The 17,599-nt window shown below is 37.6% G+C and overlaps 1 protein-coding gene across 4 annotated transcripts in view; it reads right to left on the bottom strand.

The window, feature by feature from the left end:
- Positions 1-11,797, bottom strand: part of LOC112154947 (E3 ubiquitin-protein ligase SH3RF3) — a 93,796-nt gene extending 81,999 nt beyond the window's left edge. For 2 of the 4 annotated variants that reach the window (XM_024286224.2, XM_024286227.2), the window contains exon 1: positions 11,014-11,797. In XM_024286224.2, the coding sequence (XP_024141992.1) occupies positions 11,014-11,430 (417 nt within the window). In that variant the 5' untranslated portion in view covers positions 11,431-11,797. The remainder of the gene's footprint in view (positions 1-11,013) is intronic. The other 2 variants (XM_024286225.2, XM_024286226.2) reach the window with 1 other exon arrangement.
- Positions 11,798-17,599: the final 5,802 nt, after the last annotated feature.

Here is a 17,599-nt window from a genome sequence, read left to right as displayed (position 1 = left end):
GTCTATGGAAGCCTTGTTTGTAACAATAGATCCTGGTTCTGTAGTTGCTAAACAATCTAAAGCCATTATCCCCTCGCTTCTGTACTTAACAGCAGATCCTACATTTTTAATGCCAACCTCCTGCTTGGATCTTAAACACTAGTTTTATGAATTACAGTCAGGCTCTCTACTTTTTTCCTGTCTGTTCAAAGAAAAAGCTGCTGCAGGTCTTGATTTGTTTGCAAGAGTGCATTGAAAAGCTGCTGCCATGTCCTTTTGTGAACAAAACAGTATTCCATTTCAGATAAGGGATCTGTATATTAAATACATGAATTTCATCAAAAAGGGACACTGGTTTATTCCCCTAGAGGTGCTGAAGGTTTTCACAGTCACTAAGGTTTTGACTTCAACCTGCTGCTTGACCTTAAGACATAGAAATAAAAGATGTATAATTGTTTTCTATAGACTTTACACAGATACAGGTATGTACAAATACACATGCATACACACTTTCTAAGAGACAACACTGCACACGCTTAAATTTTCCAAGTATATTACATCCATATTGTGCTCCACAGGCTTGTTTTGGAGTACATTTGGAGCACAAAGCAAGACTTCTTCAACACTGGCTGCACATGAGACAAGAGATTAACTGCACAGTTGAGAGTGACACAGTGAAACATCTTGCTTGTACAAAGGTGAAAAAAAAGGAAAAAGGTTGGGTTACCAACCTAGAATGAATTTAGCACTTGAAATTAAACAGTAGCCCCCAAAATAAGTCAGTGTGTGGGAGAAAAACACCCGCGGTGGCTGGCACTGTTCTGTGGTTTGGACAGGTAAATAAAACATTTTAAACAAAACCAAAAACAGATGTAGCCACAAATATGAAATTTATGAATAAATCAAACATTTTTGCAACTCTGTGTCACAGTGAAGGTATCTTTCATGTCGTGTGGTGAGATCTCCATGTATAAAATATGGCTTGTCGTGGTGGTATTCTGTTTGACGCAGTTGATGATACAGGCGACCTTTACTCTTGCCGGCATGCTGTGACACAGAAGATGAAAATATAAAGACAGTCTTGGTTTATACCAGCAGCGTTTTACTAAAGAATAGCAAATACATCATCTCTAAAAATAAGGTGTAGAGTGGGAGTGATGGATGACGGAGCAGGCTTGCAAAGACACAGACACCCAGGACCCCTTGTACACATATTTTAAAAATATACTGCTTACCACTCTGCCTTATCACAAGATATAACTTAAAACACTTTATTATCAACTAAGGCCTGATTTATTCAAAAATATAAAAACTGCAGAACAGAAAAAATAAACCAAAAATGTAACAAGCTCTGGTCGGAACTGGTGGTTTCAAAGTTTGCTTTTGTCCTAAATTTTCCAAAAACTGAGAGAACTGACAATAGCTTAATGCTGTAGGTCATTAGCTTCTCATGCTTAAGCACAACAGCAACTACTATTGATAATAATGTCAAATATAGATAACTAGGCAATTTTTGACTGGGTATGAGACTGATCAAGAACATCTTGAGTCAGGCTTGTTCTATCTCTGACTAACAAAAAGATAAAACAACAAATGAGTCTTGTTTGAGATGATTCATGAAGCAGCACGTGTAAAACCTCCAGAATGTTTACTGATGACATATCAGGGCATGTGCTAGAAAATCAATACCTCAACAGTGATGACTTTCGCTTATGAACTAAAAAAAAAAAATAATAATAAATCTACAACAATAATAAAGGCATCAAAATGTTACACGGGCTTAATGAAGGCTGAGTCATCCACAAGCTGCCAGGAGCAATAGTAAACATGTTCTATTTTGAGAGCAAAACCAACAGAAACCTACAACTTTCCATTGTTCTTTTGTGCTGTTGTTTAGTGCTCTGTCATTATTATTTAAAAGTATGTCTGTTATTTGAGCATCTCTGGAGTTGTTTCCAATAATTTAGATTTCGTAAAGTCCTTAAATAATAACTGCTCAAATGCAAACTAACAATATAAGAGACACGGATCCATTACACAATCTGTACACAGTTTCTGTGACTTCCCCTTTAACACTCACCCGTCCTCACCACCTCCTTGACTTCCCTTAACAGCACTATTAAAAAGTCTACACACATAAACAGGCATAAAGAGGTCAGCATAAAACATATTAGCATTTTTTTTTAATCTACATACTGTAGATCTGTTGCAACACCTGTCATGGACATGCATATGAGTCGGTTTAAATGCACATTTACTTAGGCGAACAAAACATCGGCTAATCACAGCTGTGCTGCAGTCACAAAACCGTGGACTGCTGTGTCCCAGAATAACCTTCGATTAGCATGCATGCAGCACACATTTCACAAGAAAACCACCATCTATTCTGAGTACACAAAACCAGACGAAAAAACAATTCAATTATAAGTTGTTCTGACTTGTTTTGTATTTTAAAATCGAAAACTTTGTGCTTTTGGAAATATGGGCAAAAACAAATCAAAACAAAATCTATGCCCTCCTCTTTCCATTTGGAAAGCTCCTATTATTTACACTTTCTCTGCTTTTATAAAAATGTTTTCTTAATGCACAGTGTTAAACACACAAGGCATGCAGTGTTTTAAGGAAAATCATTCTCCTGGAGTCTTATTGCATCACTATTTACTGTACTACAAGTCCATATAATGGTCCCACATGAGCCCTTTCAGGCTTGAACCCAACACTTCAAACTGAAATTAAAAAGTACTGATATCGTCCAGCTGCACGCTCAGTTGAATAATTATGATGACTTTGGGACTTTGTTTTGGCCGTTTGATGCATGTTGGAGTAATCTGTTCAAAATACCTGCTTTTATAAGAAAGTCAAAAAAAGAAAAAGGGAGACTTGTTTTTTTCAAATATTCATAAGCTCAACATGATGGATCCCCATGCTTTGAGAGTGAGCAGCAGGTTGAAGTTGAGGGAAAAAAAACAAAATCCATTGGTGCCACATTTTAAATCCTCCTTAGACTTTAGTTTGCTAATAAATCAACTCTTCCCCAGACAATAGTCTGTTTTCTCCCAGATTTAAAATTTAAAGTAGGAGGGGATGCATTTTGAAGCAGAGGAAGATGAGGAGGAGATGATTGAGGCATATTTGCAAAAAGACAGAAAGGAACTAAAATATGTGAAAAGTGTCAGTATTGATGTCTTCCTTAAATTTATAATGAGGTTAAATACATGCTGTGCTCAGACATATATTTTAAAAATGTTATTATTCATTATCTATGCTTAATAAAAGATAAAACATATTGTTTTTAATTATTCTTTTATTTGAATGAAAGTATTATCAAGGAATTATAAGAAGAAAGATAACCTGTATGGAAATTAATCTAACATAATAATCATAAATAGGATATTAGGTCTTTAAATGCAGTTTAACTCAATTCAACTAAATTCCTACATTTATTTCAGACATGTTTGTATATTTAAAATATGTAAAATGGTCTATAAAAATATATAAAATAAATTGTATATATACTAGCTCAGTTCAATGTAATGATTTTTATATCAACACGTGGAGGGTAGGTAGAGGACATAAGTGGACTTAAATAATTGATTAACAGCATGTGTGCACAGCTTTATAAAAGCCCAAAAGTAAGCAATTTGCTATTTCATAGTGTGTAAAACAATGTTACCAGTAAAAATATATTAATGTATGTGATAAAAATGTAGCATAAAACATTACTGCAATGAGTCTGAAGAAGATTTAGGATCAATTTTGACATGTACTGTGCCAAACTTTCCAGAGAAACTGTTGAAGTTAGGTTGAGCTTTTTTTTTGTAATAATGCAAAGAAACACATGCAGTAAACAAACATGTGAACTACAGCCATGTCATTAATGATAAAAAAAGTGGAAGGGTGATATTTAGAAATTGCTTTGGCATGACACCCTCAATAACATGTAAATACACAACAAATTACAGAGAGAATATAAACAAAACATATTCATTCATATTCATTTTCTTATGCATTAATTCTATTACAGACTATTCTTTTGCTAATTATTTTAATCAAATATTGATATTCAAGTTCTTTTGTTAGATGTCAGAAATTAATTTTAAGAAATAAATCAACAACCTTCATTTTAGAAAATACAATAGACAAATATGTGGTACATTTTCCTATGAATTGGTAGTTTTTTTTAGGGGAAAACAGGTTTTTAAATAGTATTTTTTACTTAAGAATTCATTATTTTACAAAGAACATTTTTTTGGTTCAGTTCAAACATCTAGTTAAAAGAATATTTTGAAACCTTTTTGGAAATAAAAATATGAACACATTTTTAATTCAATAAAATGTACTATACAATAATAAAAACAAACAAAAAAATAGGGATGAAAAAAACATTTAAAAGTGATCTATTTGTCTAGACATGAAAAACTATAGAATTAAAAGATCATGCACTTTCATGTTTACAGTGACCAAAACATGGTGAATTCTTACACCATATTATGTTACAAAAGCCTATTATGTGTGGATGTGGTCGTCTGTGCAGTTGTGTCACTGGTTACACCCCTGGGAACTGCAGTCAAGCTTTAAAGTCTGTTTGATTTAAAAAAAAAAACCAAATTGTTCAAACCTCTAGACTCGACCCAATTACTACCTTCTCCCAAAATGTGAAATGTCTAAATTCAGCAGCCATCAATCTCTTAATCCTGACCTGTATTGCTTCTATGTTGTTAGTAAAGTTATTATGCACCACAAAAATGCATAGAAGTGACAAAATGTAAAAAACTTGATAATCATCTTAGAAGAAAGAGGTGTTTTTTTGTTTGTTTTTAAAGAAGAACAAGATTGCACGGGGATGATAAATAAACAGTACCAGATTTATTTTTCCTTCTTGCCTTTCAACTGCCCCCTCTGCTTCCTCCACACACCAACCTCCTCTTTGTTCAGCATCCTTTTCCCAACACAAACGCTGTTCATTTTCTCAACACGCCCCAAACCATCTCAATCTGGCTTCTCAAACCATCTCAAACCCATCGAACATGAGTTGTTTCAATGGTTTTTTTTTTTTATTCCTAATCAAATCCATCCACATCACTCTCAAAAAGACCCTCAACATCTTCAGCTCTGCCTCCTGTCTCTTTCTCAGAGCCGCTGTCTCTAAACCAACAACAGGGTCACCCCCACCACGCTCTCCGACTTTCTGCTTTCAGCAGAAAAGATTAATTAAATGAACAAAAAGATGAATGCAAACATGTTCTCACAATCACACAAGCGTGCAGGAATATAGCTGATTTCTCCCAAGAAGTGCACATCTTAAACTGCTGAGCACATAGAAGCATATGCAAAAACATTTGTGTCAGCATGGGGGTCATTTTGTAGTCCCACTGATATTAATGCCTTCTCATCTCATTAAAACATTAGAATAGGACACATGTAAAGACTATCAGGGGAGTATTTGTGTGAATATGTGCTTCTTTAACAATCTGTGTCCACACATCTATAGAAAAGAAGTTTCTAAAAAAGTAAAGTTTTTCAAACTTCAGAGAAAATTTGGCCTGCCTGTGCAGTGTCTGACCTTTGTGCTTGCTACATATTTATGAAGTAAAAGTAATATAGTTGTATGCAAAGGTAACGACGAGGAGGCTGCTGTTGACTGCAGAGATCGTCAGTTTGTGACACTAATGAAAGTGGATGAATGCACTTGCCCATTTATAAATAAAAATGTGTGTTTATGCCCGTGCTGGAGGTGTGGTGATTGTGCGGCAGACTGGAAGCGGTTGTACACTGAGGAGGCAGAGGTTTTAAAGTTTAAAGAGTTTAAAGTTTTCTTGTTGGGATTTTAGTACCAGACACCCACGCCAAAATTGTGTTTTTAACGCACCTTTGTAGAACTTTTCTTAAGATGGAGGATATATATGATGAAAATTTAGCTTAGTAGTTCTTTATTCAAACTGATGAGAATCAGAAGCAGATGAAACCATACAACAAAATCTTGTAAATAATTGAACTTCTATGAGTAGCAATTGTCGACTTAGGGTAGGAATGTGTTTGTGTTTTAAATTAGTTGTAATTTAAAAGACAGTTTCAAAGGAACACGACAGGGACTGTTTCCGCTTTAGAAAACTTCCCTTAATCCTTTGGAATGACAATGTAAAGCAATGTTTTACTCTGGAGATGAAAGCCGATACTGTCATTACTGCCATTTGTTGTCATAGTAACCACAGGTGTTACCATATCAACCAGGTAATTGCAGGTATGGGAAACAATGAAAGGGTTGGAGTCTTTGTGCCAAACTGCTTTGCTGGAAACTGGACAGACAAGAGGAGAACCAGGTGAAAGCTAAATTAAATCCATTGTTGATAAAACGTGTGCATACAATTTATGGACAAATCATTTCACGGTACGACTTGATAGGATAAGTTAATTTATTTTGGCTGCATACAATTCATCACAAGATTCACTTATGAAAAGCTCTAAACACTTACCACTTATTGTGATTGCAAGCCACAGATGGCACATAATGATAGTCTGAGTCTGAGAAGAATACAATTCTGAGGGATGTACCAGTTTCTTGATCACATCAAATGTTGACTGAATGCCGTGCAGAAAACTGAGCCTCAGTCCAAAATTAATCCCCTCTCAGGCTCAATCTATTGCTGACAGACAGATGCAGATGCAAATTGAAGAGCTTTATGATCACCAAACAGCAATTGAGGAGAATCACTGAGGTGTAAAATAGATACTGCCAAGTCCATAAAACCTCTCACTCATAAGAGCTAATGCACTCCATGAGAACATTCACATCCCAAGAAGGATCTACAAAAAATCCACCTTTGCCTTTGCTAGAGCCGCTTCAAAACATTTTAATTTCCCAGGTATTTGTAGTCTTGAGAATCTGCTTGGTTTCAAACTTGTACTTAAATACACTACTCAAGCGTTGTACCTATTTATTAAACAGCCATCTATTGTTGTAGGGTTTAGGTTGTCACCACAGGGGATATTTACAGTGACGTATAATTGGAGGACAAGCCCTGACACAGCTTGTATCATAAAAACCAAAAGAAACCATCACTGTGTAAACTGTTTCTATAAATGCACTGCTTTGCATCTTCTCCATTCAATACTTGGAAATCAAAAAATACCTTCAAGTGGGTTTCATGTGCGTGCAGGAAAAATAAACATGGTCTGCAAACCAGCTCGAGTGTAATTCTCTTGACTGAGCCTCCACAACCAACCAAAACATGCTGTTAGTGAGTTGAAACTGGTATGAAAAAATATGGTAATTAAAATTATACTGGCATGCCTACAAGGTATAGTACTTCATGAAAAAATAAATAAAAATAAACAAGGAATTTACATTTTTATTAGCTTGTTCGCTAAATCCTTCCGTACTGTAATTTTAACCAGAATCTGGTGACACATTTTTGTTTAATTCAACCCAAAAGACAACTCAATTAGAGTGAAAATATAGTAGAGATCAAATACTGACTAATGTTGATAAAATTACCTTGTTTAGCTGAACTAGAGATGGATTTTAGATGTTAACAGCAAACACATCTTCAGTGCTATTAGGAAAAATAATGTTTCTTTTTTTATTGTACAATTTAAAAAAAAAGGCGTTGGAGTGAATGAAGACTGACATGTTTTTACAAGATGCCCCCAGTGGTTACTTGGTGAACTACATCTGCCTTTGGTCACTTTCTTTTTCAAATGTGCTTCAGTCTGGAATACCAAGGAGTTCCTTACCAATTGAAACAAGAGCTAGAACTTTCTTTTTCAACTATTCCAAAACCATGGGGCGTTTTAGCTGGCTCTGGCCTTATATCTGAAGACATTTGAAAAATTCTAGCCTTAATTTTTATATGCACTTTGATGTAATATTGTTTTTGTCCCCTCCCTATGTGGTACACAGCACCATGAGACCAAGAAATTAATATTTGCCGAACATATGGCTGGTTTTTGCATCTACTATCTTCCTCTATCTCATATGCAAATGATCTGAATGATTAATATTATTGCATCAGAATTAATTATGTTGGAATTGAGCTCTAGCTGAGCTTCGTTGCACTGTCAGAAACCGTCTGGGCTCACATGCAGAACAAGCTACGGTTGGTTCCTTTCATTCTAGAAAACTGTTAACAGCAACAATGGTTTTTAAGACACGTGCTTTCCAGTCCACTCAGCTGAAATTGCACGGAAAATCTGTTTTATAAGAAGATTTGTTTTATATACCACATGGGGAGCACATTGTATTACTTGTGTGATTGTCCCTGCACCGCACAACAACAGATGTACTACTTAAGAGGTCGCCAAAGTCAACGAAAGCACAACATTTTTTTCGAAGAGCTTAAAAGCAAAACCTCAATTCAAGGACTAAAACTGTTGGTTGAGCACAGCAAAAATAAATGACAGATGCCTGTGAGTCCATGATCTCATTATTGTTCATTTGATTTGTTTTTGCTGTTTTTGTTTCTGACAATCTAAATTCAAAAGAGCAGCTGGTAAAAATGAAATGACACACTGCAACCAGTAAGATGCAAAGGTTTGTGACAGATGCTAAGAAAGGGCATTGAGAGGTGGCGATGGTGGTGGGGGGTGTTGCTGGTATTGCTGCTGACTCAGCATGCCTCTCTCCTCTTCCCTTTCCATGGCAACACATTCATTCTTATCTTCAACCATTAATTTCAGCTACATAGTGCTCTGTTTTAGCAGTCAAGAGCTCTTCAGTGACTGTGTGAATGTGGTGGCATCACACAAACCTTTCCTTTAAAGACAGATTCAAATGTTTTTCTTGTTTTTTTTGCAAAATCCACTTGTTTCTGTGCAGATGCCTTTAACCATTAAGTCAACACAAATGCAACCTGCAGGTGGGAGAGTAATTCACACAGTTTTCTTGCAATCTTTTGGTCCCAAGAGTGCCAGGAGCAAACATAGGCCGGGGGGCTGCAGGGGATTGAATGGTAGAATGAGGAAGAGGAGAGGCTTGCCTGTTTGGGGTAAGAGTGGGGGTAGGGTGGGGTGGCTAACAGACGTGTGTGCTCTTGTGTGCGGAAATAAAAGCAATAAAAGTTAAGTCCACAGTACAACGGTCTCCCCATGGAGTTCTAGAAACAAGTACAGACTGGCCCCGGCTATGACACAAGTGTACATTATGTGTATTTCATTCGTTTAGGCCTGATTGAGAACAAAATCGTGCGCTAATCAATCAGCAAGTAGTTGATTATCTGGGAATTAATTCACAAAAACTGTTTTTCTTCACACATTCTTTCCTGTCACAACTGTAAATCAGATTATTTGTGCTTCAAGAACAAAAATATATTAAATAAATGTATGTGTGAGTCTGTATTTCCCAATGCCATTCATTATAGTATTGTTGAACCAGCCTCGAATTCTTCATTTGGTGAAACTTATCCACATTCAAGGAGGCAAGAAATGGGGCTGTTAGTCCACTGCTAACTTTTAAACATTTACATCTTTATATTGCTTTAAGCCCCCTTTCTATGTTACCCCCATCCACAGCTATGAATAAATGAGAGTCAAAAATCAATAAAGCTTCTTAAAAATTCACAACATCCCTCTAAAGGTGAATGTTGTCTGCAAAAAAAGCAACAAAAAAACAACGTTTTTATCCATTTTAGAGACATTCCTCACCATTTTTATATCTGAGTAAACCTTTCAAATACTTTTATGCATACTTTTTTAAAGTCTGTCTTTTGATCCTTTGCTTTTTAATTATGAATATGCTAATTTTAGGCAAAAAAAAAAAGATATAGTTTCTGCAGAGTGGAAGTAGTTCATTAGAGATTCATCTGAGTTGTGGCTTTTTTTGCACAGAGTGACCCCATCCCTACTTCCCAACATCCTTCTGTCTACATGCTCTTGCTATAGCTTATGGCCCTTCACAACCCCAACTTAATATTACCGGTACAAGAAAATGGTGAGCAACATCAGAGATTTGAGCCAGATGCCCGTTCGGACGAGAAAAACAAAGATATACATGGATCTAGTCGTCTACAAGTGGATTCATCGGAATTGAGAGGAGCAGGGAGCTTGTGGCCTGGCAATTGTTGCTTTTTTTAGATTCACAACAATTTTTAGAAAGAAAATACCCAGAGATGCTATGTTAAGCTTAATTTCCTTTATATATGTCATCCATCACCAAAAAAAAAGGGCACAAGAACATGTTAAAAACACCCAAAAACACAACTTTTATTGGAGTGTGTCTTCAATAGACTTTTCTTATCTTATTAGAGAATTTATTTCTGTCCCTCTAAATGTTCTATATCTCATTTTTCTATTTGTATTGGTTGAGGGTCAAACTAAGCTGTTTCCCAACCAACACATTTTCACAAGACCAAAATCATTTTATCTGACAAATCGATGTTCTAACAGAAATGTGAAAGCATGTATACAAGAAAATATGAATCACCACAAAATACCAAAGCAGATATCTAGAATTAGATCAGAAACAGACATTTCTTTCTCATTACAACTGGCAGACTTCCTCTGCTTTTTTTTCCTTCTCTCTCCTCAGGTTTTCACCGCTCAGTGCTGATGATATCACTGTGTACTGTGTGACTGCCACAGTGCAGCTACAGTCTCTAACACAGCCAAGAGAGGATGCATTGGGCACACAACACAGGAAGTAAACAAGACTCTATTATTCTCCCACTGACTGTGGGATATGAGACCTCCCACTGCTGCAGCCTGTGTGCAACTGGACTATAAGAGGAGGAAAACAGCAACAACACCAATCTGTCTTTGGAGGATGCAGCTCTTACCTTTTCTGCCAACTCAGTTCAGATTATTATTTACTTATGTCAGAATCAGATAAACACGTCCTTTCTGAAGTTATAACCAAACAGTTGCAGCTTGGATGAATCTATCATGCAGCCAATTAATTTGCATGTAAATTCAGTGCAGCAGCATTCTGTCCACCTGTCCTCAATGCTGAGCAGCACCAGAGTGACAAAGTTACATTTTAAGCATCATTTCGCAGAATGCAAACAATTACATCAACTGATGAATGGAGGGAAAGTCACCAACCTTAACGGGGGAGCTCCTGGTGGCAACCGGCAGCTCTCTGACTGCAGTGCCCGGAGGGGACGCGGATATCCCCGCCGCGTACCCCTGCAGGGAACCACCGGGTAGGGACTGCCTGCCACCAGCTCCCGCGCCTCCTCCTCCGCCTCCTCGCTGCGGCCGCTGCTTGATCCCATCCAGCAGGCGGACCAGGAGGATGTTGGCTGGCAGGTCGTCCACCCCGCAGTCCACCAAGATGCGGCACTCGGGGCAGCGCAGCTCGCTCCTGGAGCTGACGATGTTCTCCAGGCAGCGGCGGCAGAAGGTGTGCTGGCACGGCAGCACCTTGGCCGTGGTGTCCAGGCGCTCCAGGCACACCGAGCACTCCAGCAGATCCAACAGCGACGAGGAGTCGTCCATGTCGGCGGAGAGGGTAAGCATCTGGGCTGGAGGGTCCGAGGAGATGCCGCGGCGACTTTCTTCTCCTCCTCCACTCGGATTCCGTGGAAGTCACCCGGGAACGCGGAACATTCTGGGAGGTGAAGCCGGTGGGAAGAAGCCCACAGACGCACCGCGACCACCTCCAATCCTCCCCTCGGTGCGCTTCTCCGCGTCTCTCTTTGCGTCTTCTTCTGTGTTTCTCGCTGGTTCCCCGCGGGTCTCCCCACCACCACCACCACCACTCACCAGCAGCTGTGCAGAAAGCGGTGAGGTCACGCTCTCATCATCATCATCATCATCATCTCCCGCGCGCCCATCACAACTGCGGTGCGCGCTCACAAACCACAGAAAGAGAAAAATGAGCAGCGCGGCCTCTCTCACTTCTGAACAGTTCTCACACCTGCAGAACAATCTTTCAAACATTCATCTCACCTGCAGCTGATATTCTCCAAATCATCACAAACACCATTCAATATATTTGAGTCTTAAAAGTTGCATCATTCGAGTTTCTTAGAATCTATTCGTTTCCATGAAGTGCATCCATGCAAAAACTGTAAAAAATGATTTATTACCAATTTATATTCTAATTCTGTCTTTAATGGAAGCAGCCATCCTTCTTATTAGAAAACATTGAAGTGGCAGTTCAGTCAAAATCTAGTCAATGGTGACACCTTGTGGATGACTCTCTCTGCTCAGAGTATTCTCTTCAAAATAAAATGATGTCAGTGGGACAGTGGGTATTTGCAATTAATGAGGGAATACATCATATAGTGATGTAACATGATGAACTAAATGTAAAGGGGAAAAATGAATAAAACTAGGTAAGATCACACAAGTAACACATATTCTTGACTCAGTCTATTAACTTTTCAAACATTTTTGTATCTTCCATCCATTTTCTTAACTTACTATAACTCTTTTAAAGTCATGGAGTTATCTGAGCCTGTCCCGGCTACTGTTGGGCAAAGGCGAGGTACACTCTGGACAGGTCGCCAGTCTGTTGCATACAAAACCTGTGAGGACACTTTTATAATAATCAATCAACCAACGGCTTTCACAGGTTTTTGCATCTTCCCAACCTTTAATTCCTTTATCACCAACAGCTGCAACTTAACTTGTGATTTTAGCTTGTGGGAGGAAGCTGGGCAATCCAGGCATCTTTGGGTGCAGGAAGGAACCAAAACTCCACTTCAAACAGCTGAGGTCCCGACTAAATCCAGGATGTTTCCTCCTCCTTCAAGCCGGTGGTGCAAACTAGATTTTTTTTTTTTTAGTAAATGCCTGCCTGCAGTTTTAAAATGAATGAACTGTATTTGTGAAACATTTCCTGACCAACACATTATAAAGTGCAATCATCATTGACATAGTGCGTCGTCCATTCTCAGTCTATGTATAGTGTTGTCCATAAGCTAAGAATGCTTTCATCTTTGTTACATTTTAAAGGCAGAGGTCAGTGTCTTTGCCAAGGGCACTTTGATATGTAAACAGCAGTAGAGAAATTAATAACCTTCTGACTATACTCACTGTAAATCATGCTTTCATCCGTGACTGAGGCCAATCCAGGTAGGAAACGCATTAATTATGACCCGAGGTGGAGTATATAAAAAATAAAATACTACACGGTTGATTAAGTGTTGCCTTTGTTTACTGTTAGGCAAAGGTTTCTCAAAGAGCGTTGGGATATAATTGGCAGTGATGGTGAGTCAATATAAAGCCCCTTCAAATGCATGTGTCTTTCAGCCATTATTATGGCCTCGCTTAGCATGTGCACCTGTTCAGACCTGCTCTGCTCTCGTTCTCAGGAGGCGTAGGAAGTGAAAAAGATAAATTTGTGTGTGTGTGTTTGGGTGCATGTGTGTGAGAGAGACTAAAACGAATCCAAGGGGTGGTTCTTTTTTTTTTTTTTTTTCCTCTATACCACCCACGTTGAAAAGTGCTCAGCGCTCCACCTTGAGCTGCTAAGCACTGCAGTTGAAAGGAAAGAGTGTCTCACTGTGTGTGTATTGATTGGCACTGACTCTGTTGTATATATTTACTTAATTTCTAAGTGACACAGATGTTTTGTTTGCTCATTTGATATACACCACCTGGCCGGGGGAAAAAAAAAGCCAACATATGGATTTCTCCAAGTAGATAAGTGTGTTTCATTTGAAAGTGAATGCTGTGATTAGCATCTTTAAGTTGACAACAAGTTAGTCAGGCGGAGCTAATGCAGTAAAAAGGGTGTTGCCCTTTACAGCTCACATAGTTGGGGCATTTTTTTGTAAGAAGTGGTGAATGCACAATGCACTGTTATCAAGCAAAATTGATCACAAAACAAAACCACAAGTTGAACGGCAAAATAGCGCAAAATCTAAACCACACAACTTTCTACCAAAATCAACTGTTTATTAGGATACTAAACAGGAAGAACTACATCTTAAAAAGGAAAATTATTAAAAGAAATTGACTGTATATGAGAACTGGACTGAGTGAGTGTGACATCACCCATAGAAAATCACTTGGTTCCTATGAAATGAAGTCAATTAAGTCTCTATTTTTTGTGATGTGGACGTTGCCATGTTGGAATCAGTAAACAGTAATTGGTTCGAGTCGGTCGGGGTCGACGTTTCTATGGCAACCACTCTCGCCAATCAGGAGTGAGCTTGTTGGAAGTCCATGCCCCTACCACTTGAAAGCTGCATTAAGAGACATATCGAACGCTGGTCGTGAGACTGTTATTGTTGCATCTGATTTGTCTGTATATAGCTTGAATAGCTTATATTGAAGAAATATGTGAAATAAAAAGATAAAAATATTTTGAAAAAAAAGAAGGTAGCAGAGCGAGAATGTTGTTCTGACAAATATAATGATTGGGTAATAGCTTTTTTTTTTATCTTAAAAGATGTATATTAGATTTTGGCTTCTTGAAACACAAAAGAGGAGGGGTCACTATGTCCAGTTCTCATGTACAGTCAAGGATTCTTCCAATAAATTAGAGCTTATTCTGAATTCTCAAGGTCATTTTAAAGAGACAGAATTGTTAACATTGGACATGTCAGGTTAGATTTTGTCAGCAGTTTGTCAACATGTATTTATCAATGCTGTTAGTTCAGGTGATTTAGTCTGGATTAAAACAAGCCCCCCCATCAGCGACTCAGTATTCCAGAATAAACAACAAAATAGGTAAACTTAGCCATTTTTTTAAATCAATATGACCAAGAAATAAAAACTCTTCTGTGAAAATGCAAAAATAAATAATAATTATATGCTGACATATATAAAATGGATAGAAGAAGAGTTCCCAAGTTGCATTTTTTCTTAAAAAAAGCTCAAATTAAACATTTAGTTTAGAATTTGATGAGATAATAGTTTAAAAAAAATCTAAGCAAACTCTATGAGTCTAACTGATAATTTGTGATTTTATTTGCTGACATTCTGCATGGATGCCACACATAGTCATACAGGAATTTCTCCAGAGGCTTTTAGTGCTAAAGCATCAGCAGCTGTTGAAAAAGGCACAAAGTTATTCAAGGAAGACGAGTCTTTGGGTGTGGAGCATTTTCCTATGGAAATTCAGACATTTTCGGTCATACACTTGATTATGCTTGGGTGTGGTTCCTCAATATTTATGGCTTATCTCAACCTCTTAATGTTTTTTTATGAGCTGTGTGATCTGTACATAATAGGCATGGCCCAGCATGTTAGGAGGATGAAGCCAAGTCATCCACAGGTTCATGAACTTCTTTAAAGCCATCACTAAAACAGAAGAATTAGTCTCTTGATTAAGGGATACTTTGTTGGACCCTTTAATGTTTCTTTCTACAGAAAAGTAACCATAACTCAATAGAAATACCTTGATAATTTATTTTTTTTCTTACATGTTACCTGTTCTGTTCATATGACTGGATTTTTACTAGAAATTACACAAGAGGTAAATCAAGTCAATTAACTGTTCAACAGTTCCCACCTTTAAAAAGCAATAACATACAACAAATATATAGATTGAGTATGACTAATCTGTTAGCGAGGTTTTAAGGTTTGGATAATTTCTTATAGTTGGTGACTAAAATCAAGTGCTTTTTACATTTTTCATGTCTGATTTGGATTCTTTTTTTCTTTTGCACTTCATTCCTTGCTTGCTCTCTGCTGTCTTGTCTAATTAATTAGGTTTCTGTGTGTTTAAGCTCCTGTTTTCAGTAAATTCCTTGTCGGATCACTGACTGTTATCCGTCTAAGTGCTGTGGTGAGCTGCCACAGCTCGTGTTTTGGAGTTCCCTTAAATATTTTTATGACATCAAGTTTTCTTCCAAGCTTTCTGGGTCCTGCTCCAAGCATTTTATGACATGTTTCATTTTTTTGAGAGAGAAAAAAAAGAAACTCATAGACAAGAGTGTTTTCTAACAAACTCTTCGGAGTTTTAATAACTTGGTAGCAGAAGCAGCAGACAAATTGTCTTATCTTCTATTTTTTTTTTTTTTATTAAATAAGCACATTGTAGTCTTATCCTGAGGGAACAATTGTGTTTCTTCACACATACTTTCTCAGGTTGGCTTATTATATTTCTCTACCTGTCCTATACTTTTTTATTTCAGAGCAGTTCACTTTGTTGCAGTCTAGCTATTTTAGAATAGAACGACCTACGTCATTATGGAGCAAAGTGGATTGGAAGAGATCAAAAAGTCCTAATCGATTCCTGAGAGCCAAACAACTTGACTTCCCACCAACAGTGCTTGCGAAATAAAAAAAATCAAAACAAAATCCAACTTTGGTGACTTTAGGCAGTTAAGAGTAATTTGAGTACTTTAGAGCAACATTGTTTATGATTCTTCTTCATCTCAACTGCAGCCAAAAGAAGTGAAAAAGTATGAAATTACAATCTCCACTGCATGGATCTCTATTCATAATAGCAAGAATGAGATAATTGAGGTTTCTCTTGGACTGAGAATCAACCAATATGCCTTAACTATGCAAATCCGCATGTATGCATGATCTGTAGCAAAATGGAAAGCAGTATGATACATAAAATTACATATATTATGGAGATAATTAAACTTTGTGAGGAAAAAGCATGAACTTTCCTTTAAAAATTATAGCAATTTCATATTACTTTGTACTTTTTCTTCTCGTTAATTGAGCAGATGGAATGTACATCCATATTTATCATCAAGAAAGGTCAACTTTGGTTCCATAAGAGTGTGCGATTTCTTTTATTTTCCTTGTAAAGTTTTAGTCTAGAACATTTGTTGTTATTTAATTAATTTATCCCTACTGTGTCTGTAACTCTTTGAGAATTTTTGTCAGGATCAACATTCGTCTGCTTGCAGCTCTTTCTCTTCTCTGATGCTTTTCTATCAGCGCCCACGTTTCAATACAGCTTTACCAAAGTTTATTTGTTCCGCATCTTCGTGACTGGAATCAGTCTGGATTTATCATAACTATAGGTATGTGACAGGGAAGAACAGCGCCGGCACATCACCTCTACTTATGCGCTACACCTCTCGCTCTTTCATCAGCCAATGTCTTTCGCACTCGCAAAAGTAGGTTATCTGACACGACAGTTTCCATGGCAACCGGTTCCTTGCTTTCACACTGAAGGCTAGTTAGAGGCCGTGCGTGTGTTCTCAGACAGGGTATGTGAGGCAGAAGCTGACAGAGGTAAGAGCAAGGTCATACCGTCTTGTAAGAGGTTGGTTCACTGGTTTTATGTGTAATACTAGAATATGCTGACACCATGTCAGGAGCTTCTGCACCTAAAGGTTTTGTTCTCCTCGTTTGAGGGTGCCTGATGCAAAAGAAAGGCAGCACGTCATTATGCATTGGATTTTTCTGCTCAAGATTAAAGAATGCAAAGATGCTGAGATTTTTATTTTTTTTTAAAGACTTGAAGTCTACATCTTCACAAGAATGGATTGCAGCAGCCATGATTGATTTTTAGGTCATCATCCACAACTTTGAACATCTCAATAATATACAGAAACTTAAAAAAAACAAGTTTGAATTATTTAGGTGTGATCTGACAGAATGTCAAGGAGAAAGGAGAGATGCTTGACCAAAACAGAGGAAAAATCAGCACAAATTCCCTAATAACAGTGATAAGGGTGACTATCTGAGCTTGGTCTGCAGCTACCTTGAACCACCGACTCATCATCAACACTGCAAGGAACGGGCTAATATTCCTCCTCTAATA

Source organism: Oryzias melastigma, linkage group LG21 (assembly GCF_002922805.2).
Source record: "Oryzias melastigma strain HK-1 linkage group LG21, ASM292280v2, whole genome shotgun sequence".
NCBI lineage: Eukaryota > Metazoa > Chordata > Actinopteri > Beloniformes > Adrianichthyidae > Oryzias > Oryzias melastigma.
The sequence above is the reverse complement of the archived record's forward strand: the minus strand, read 5'-3'. Positions and strand labels throughout refer to the sequence as shown.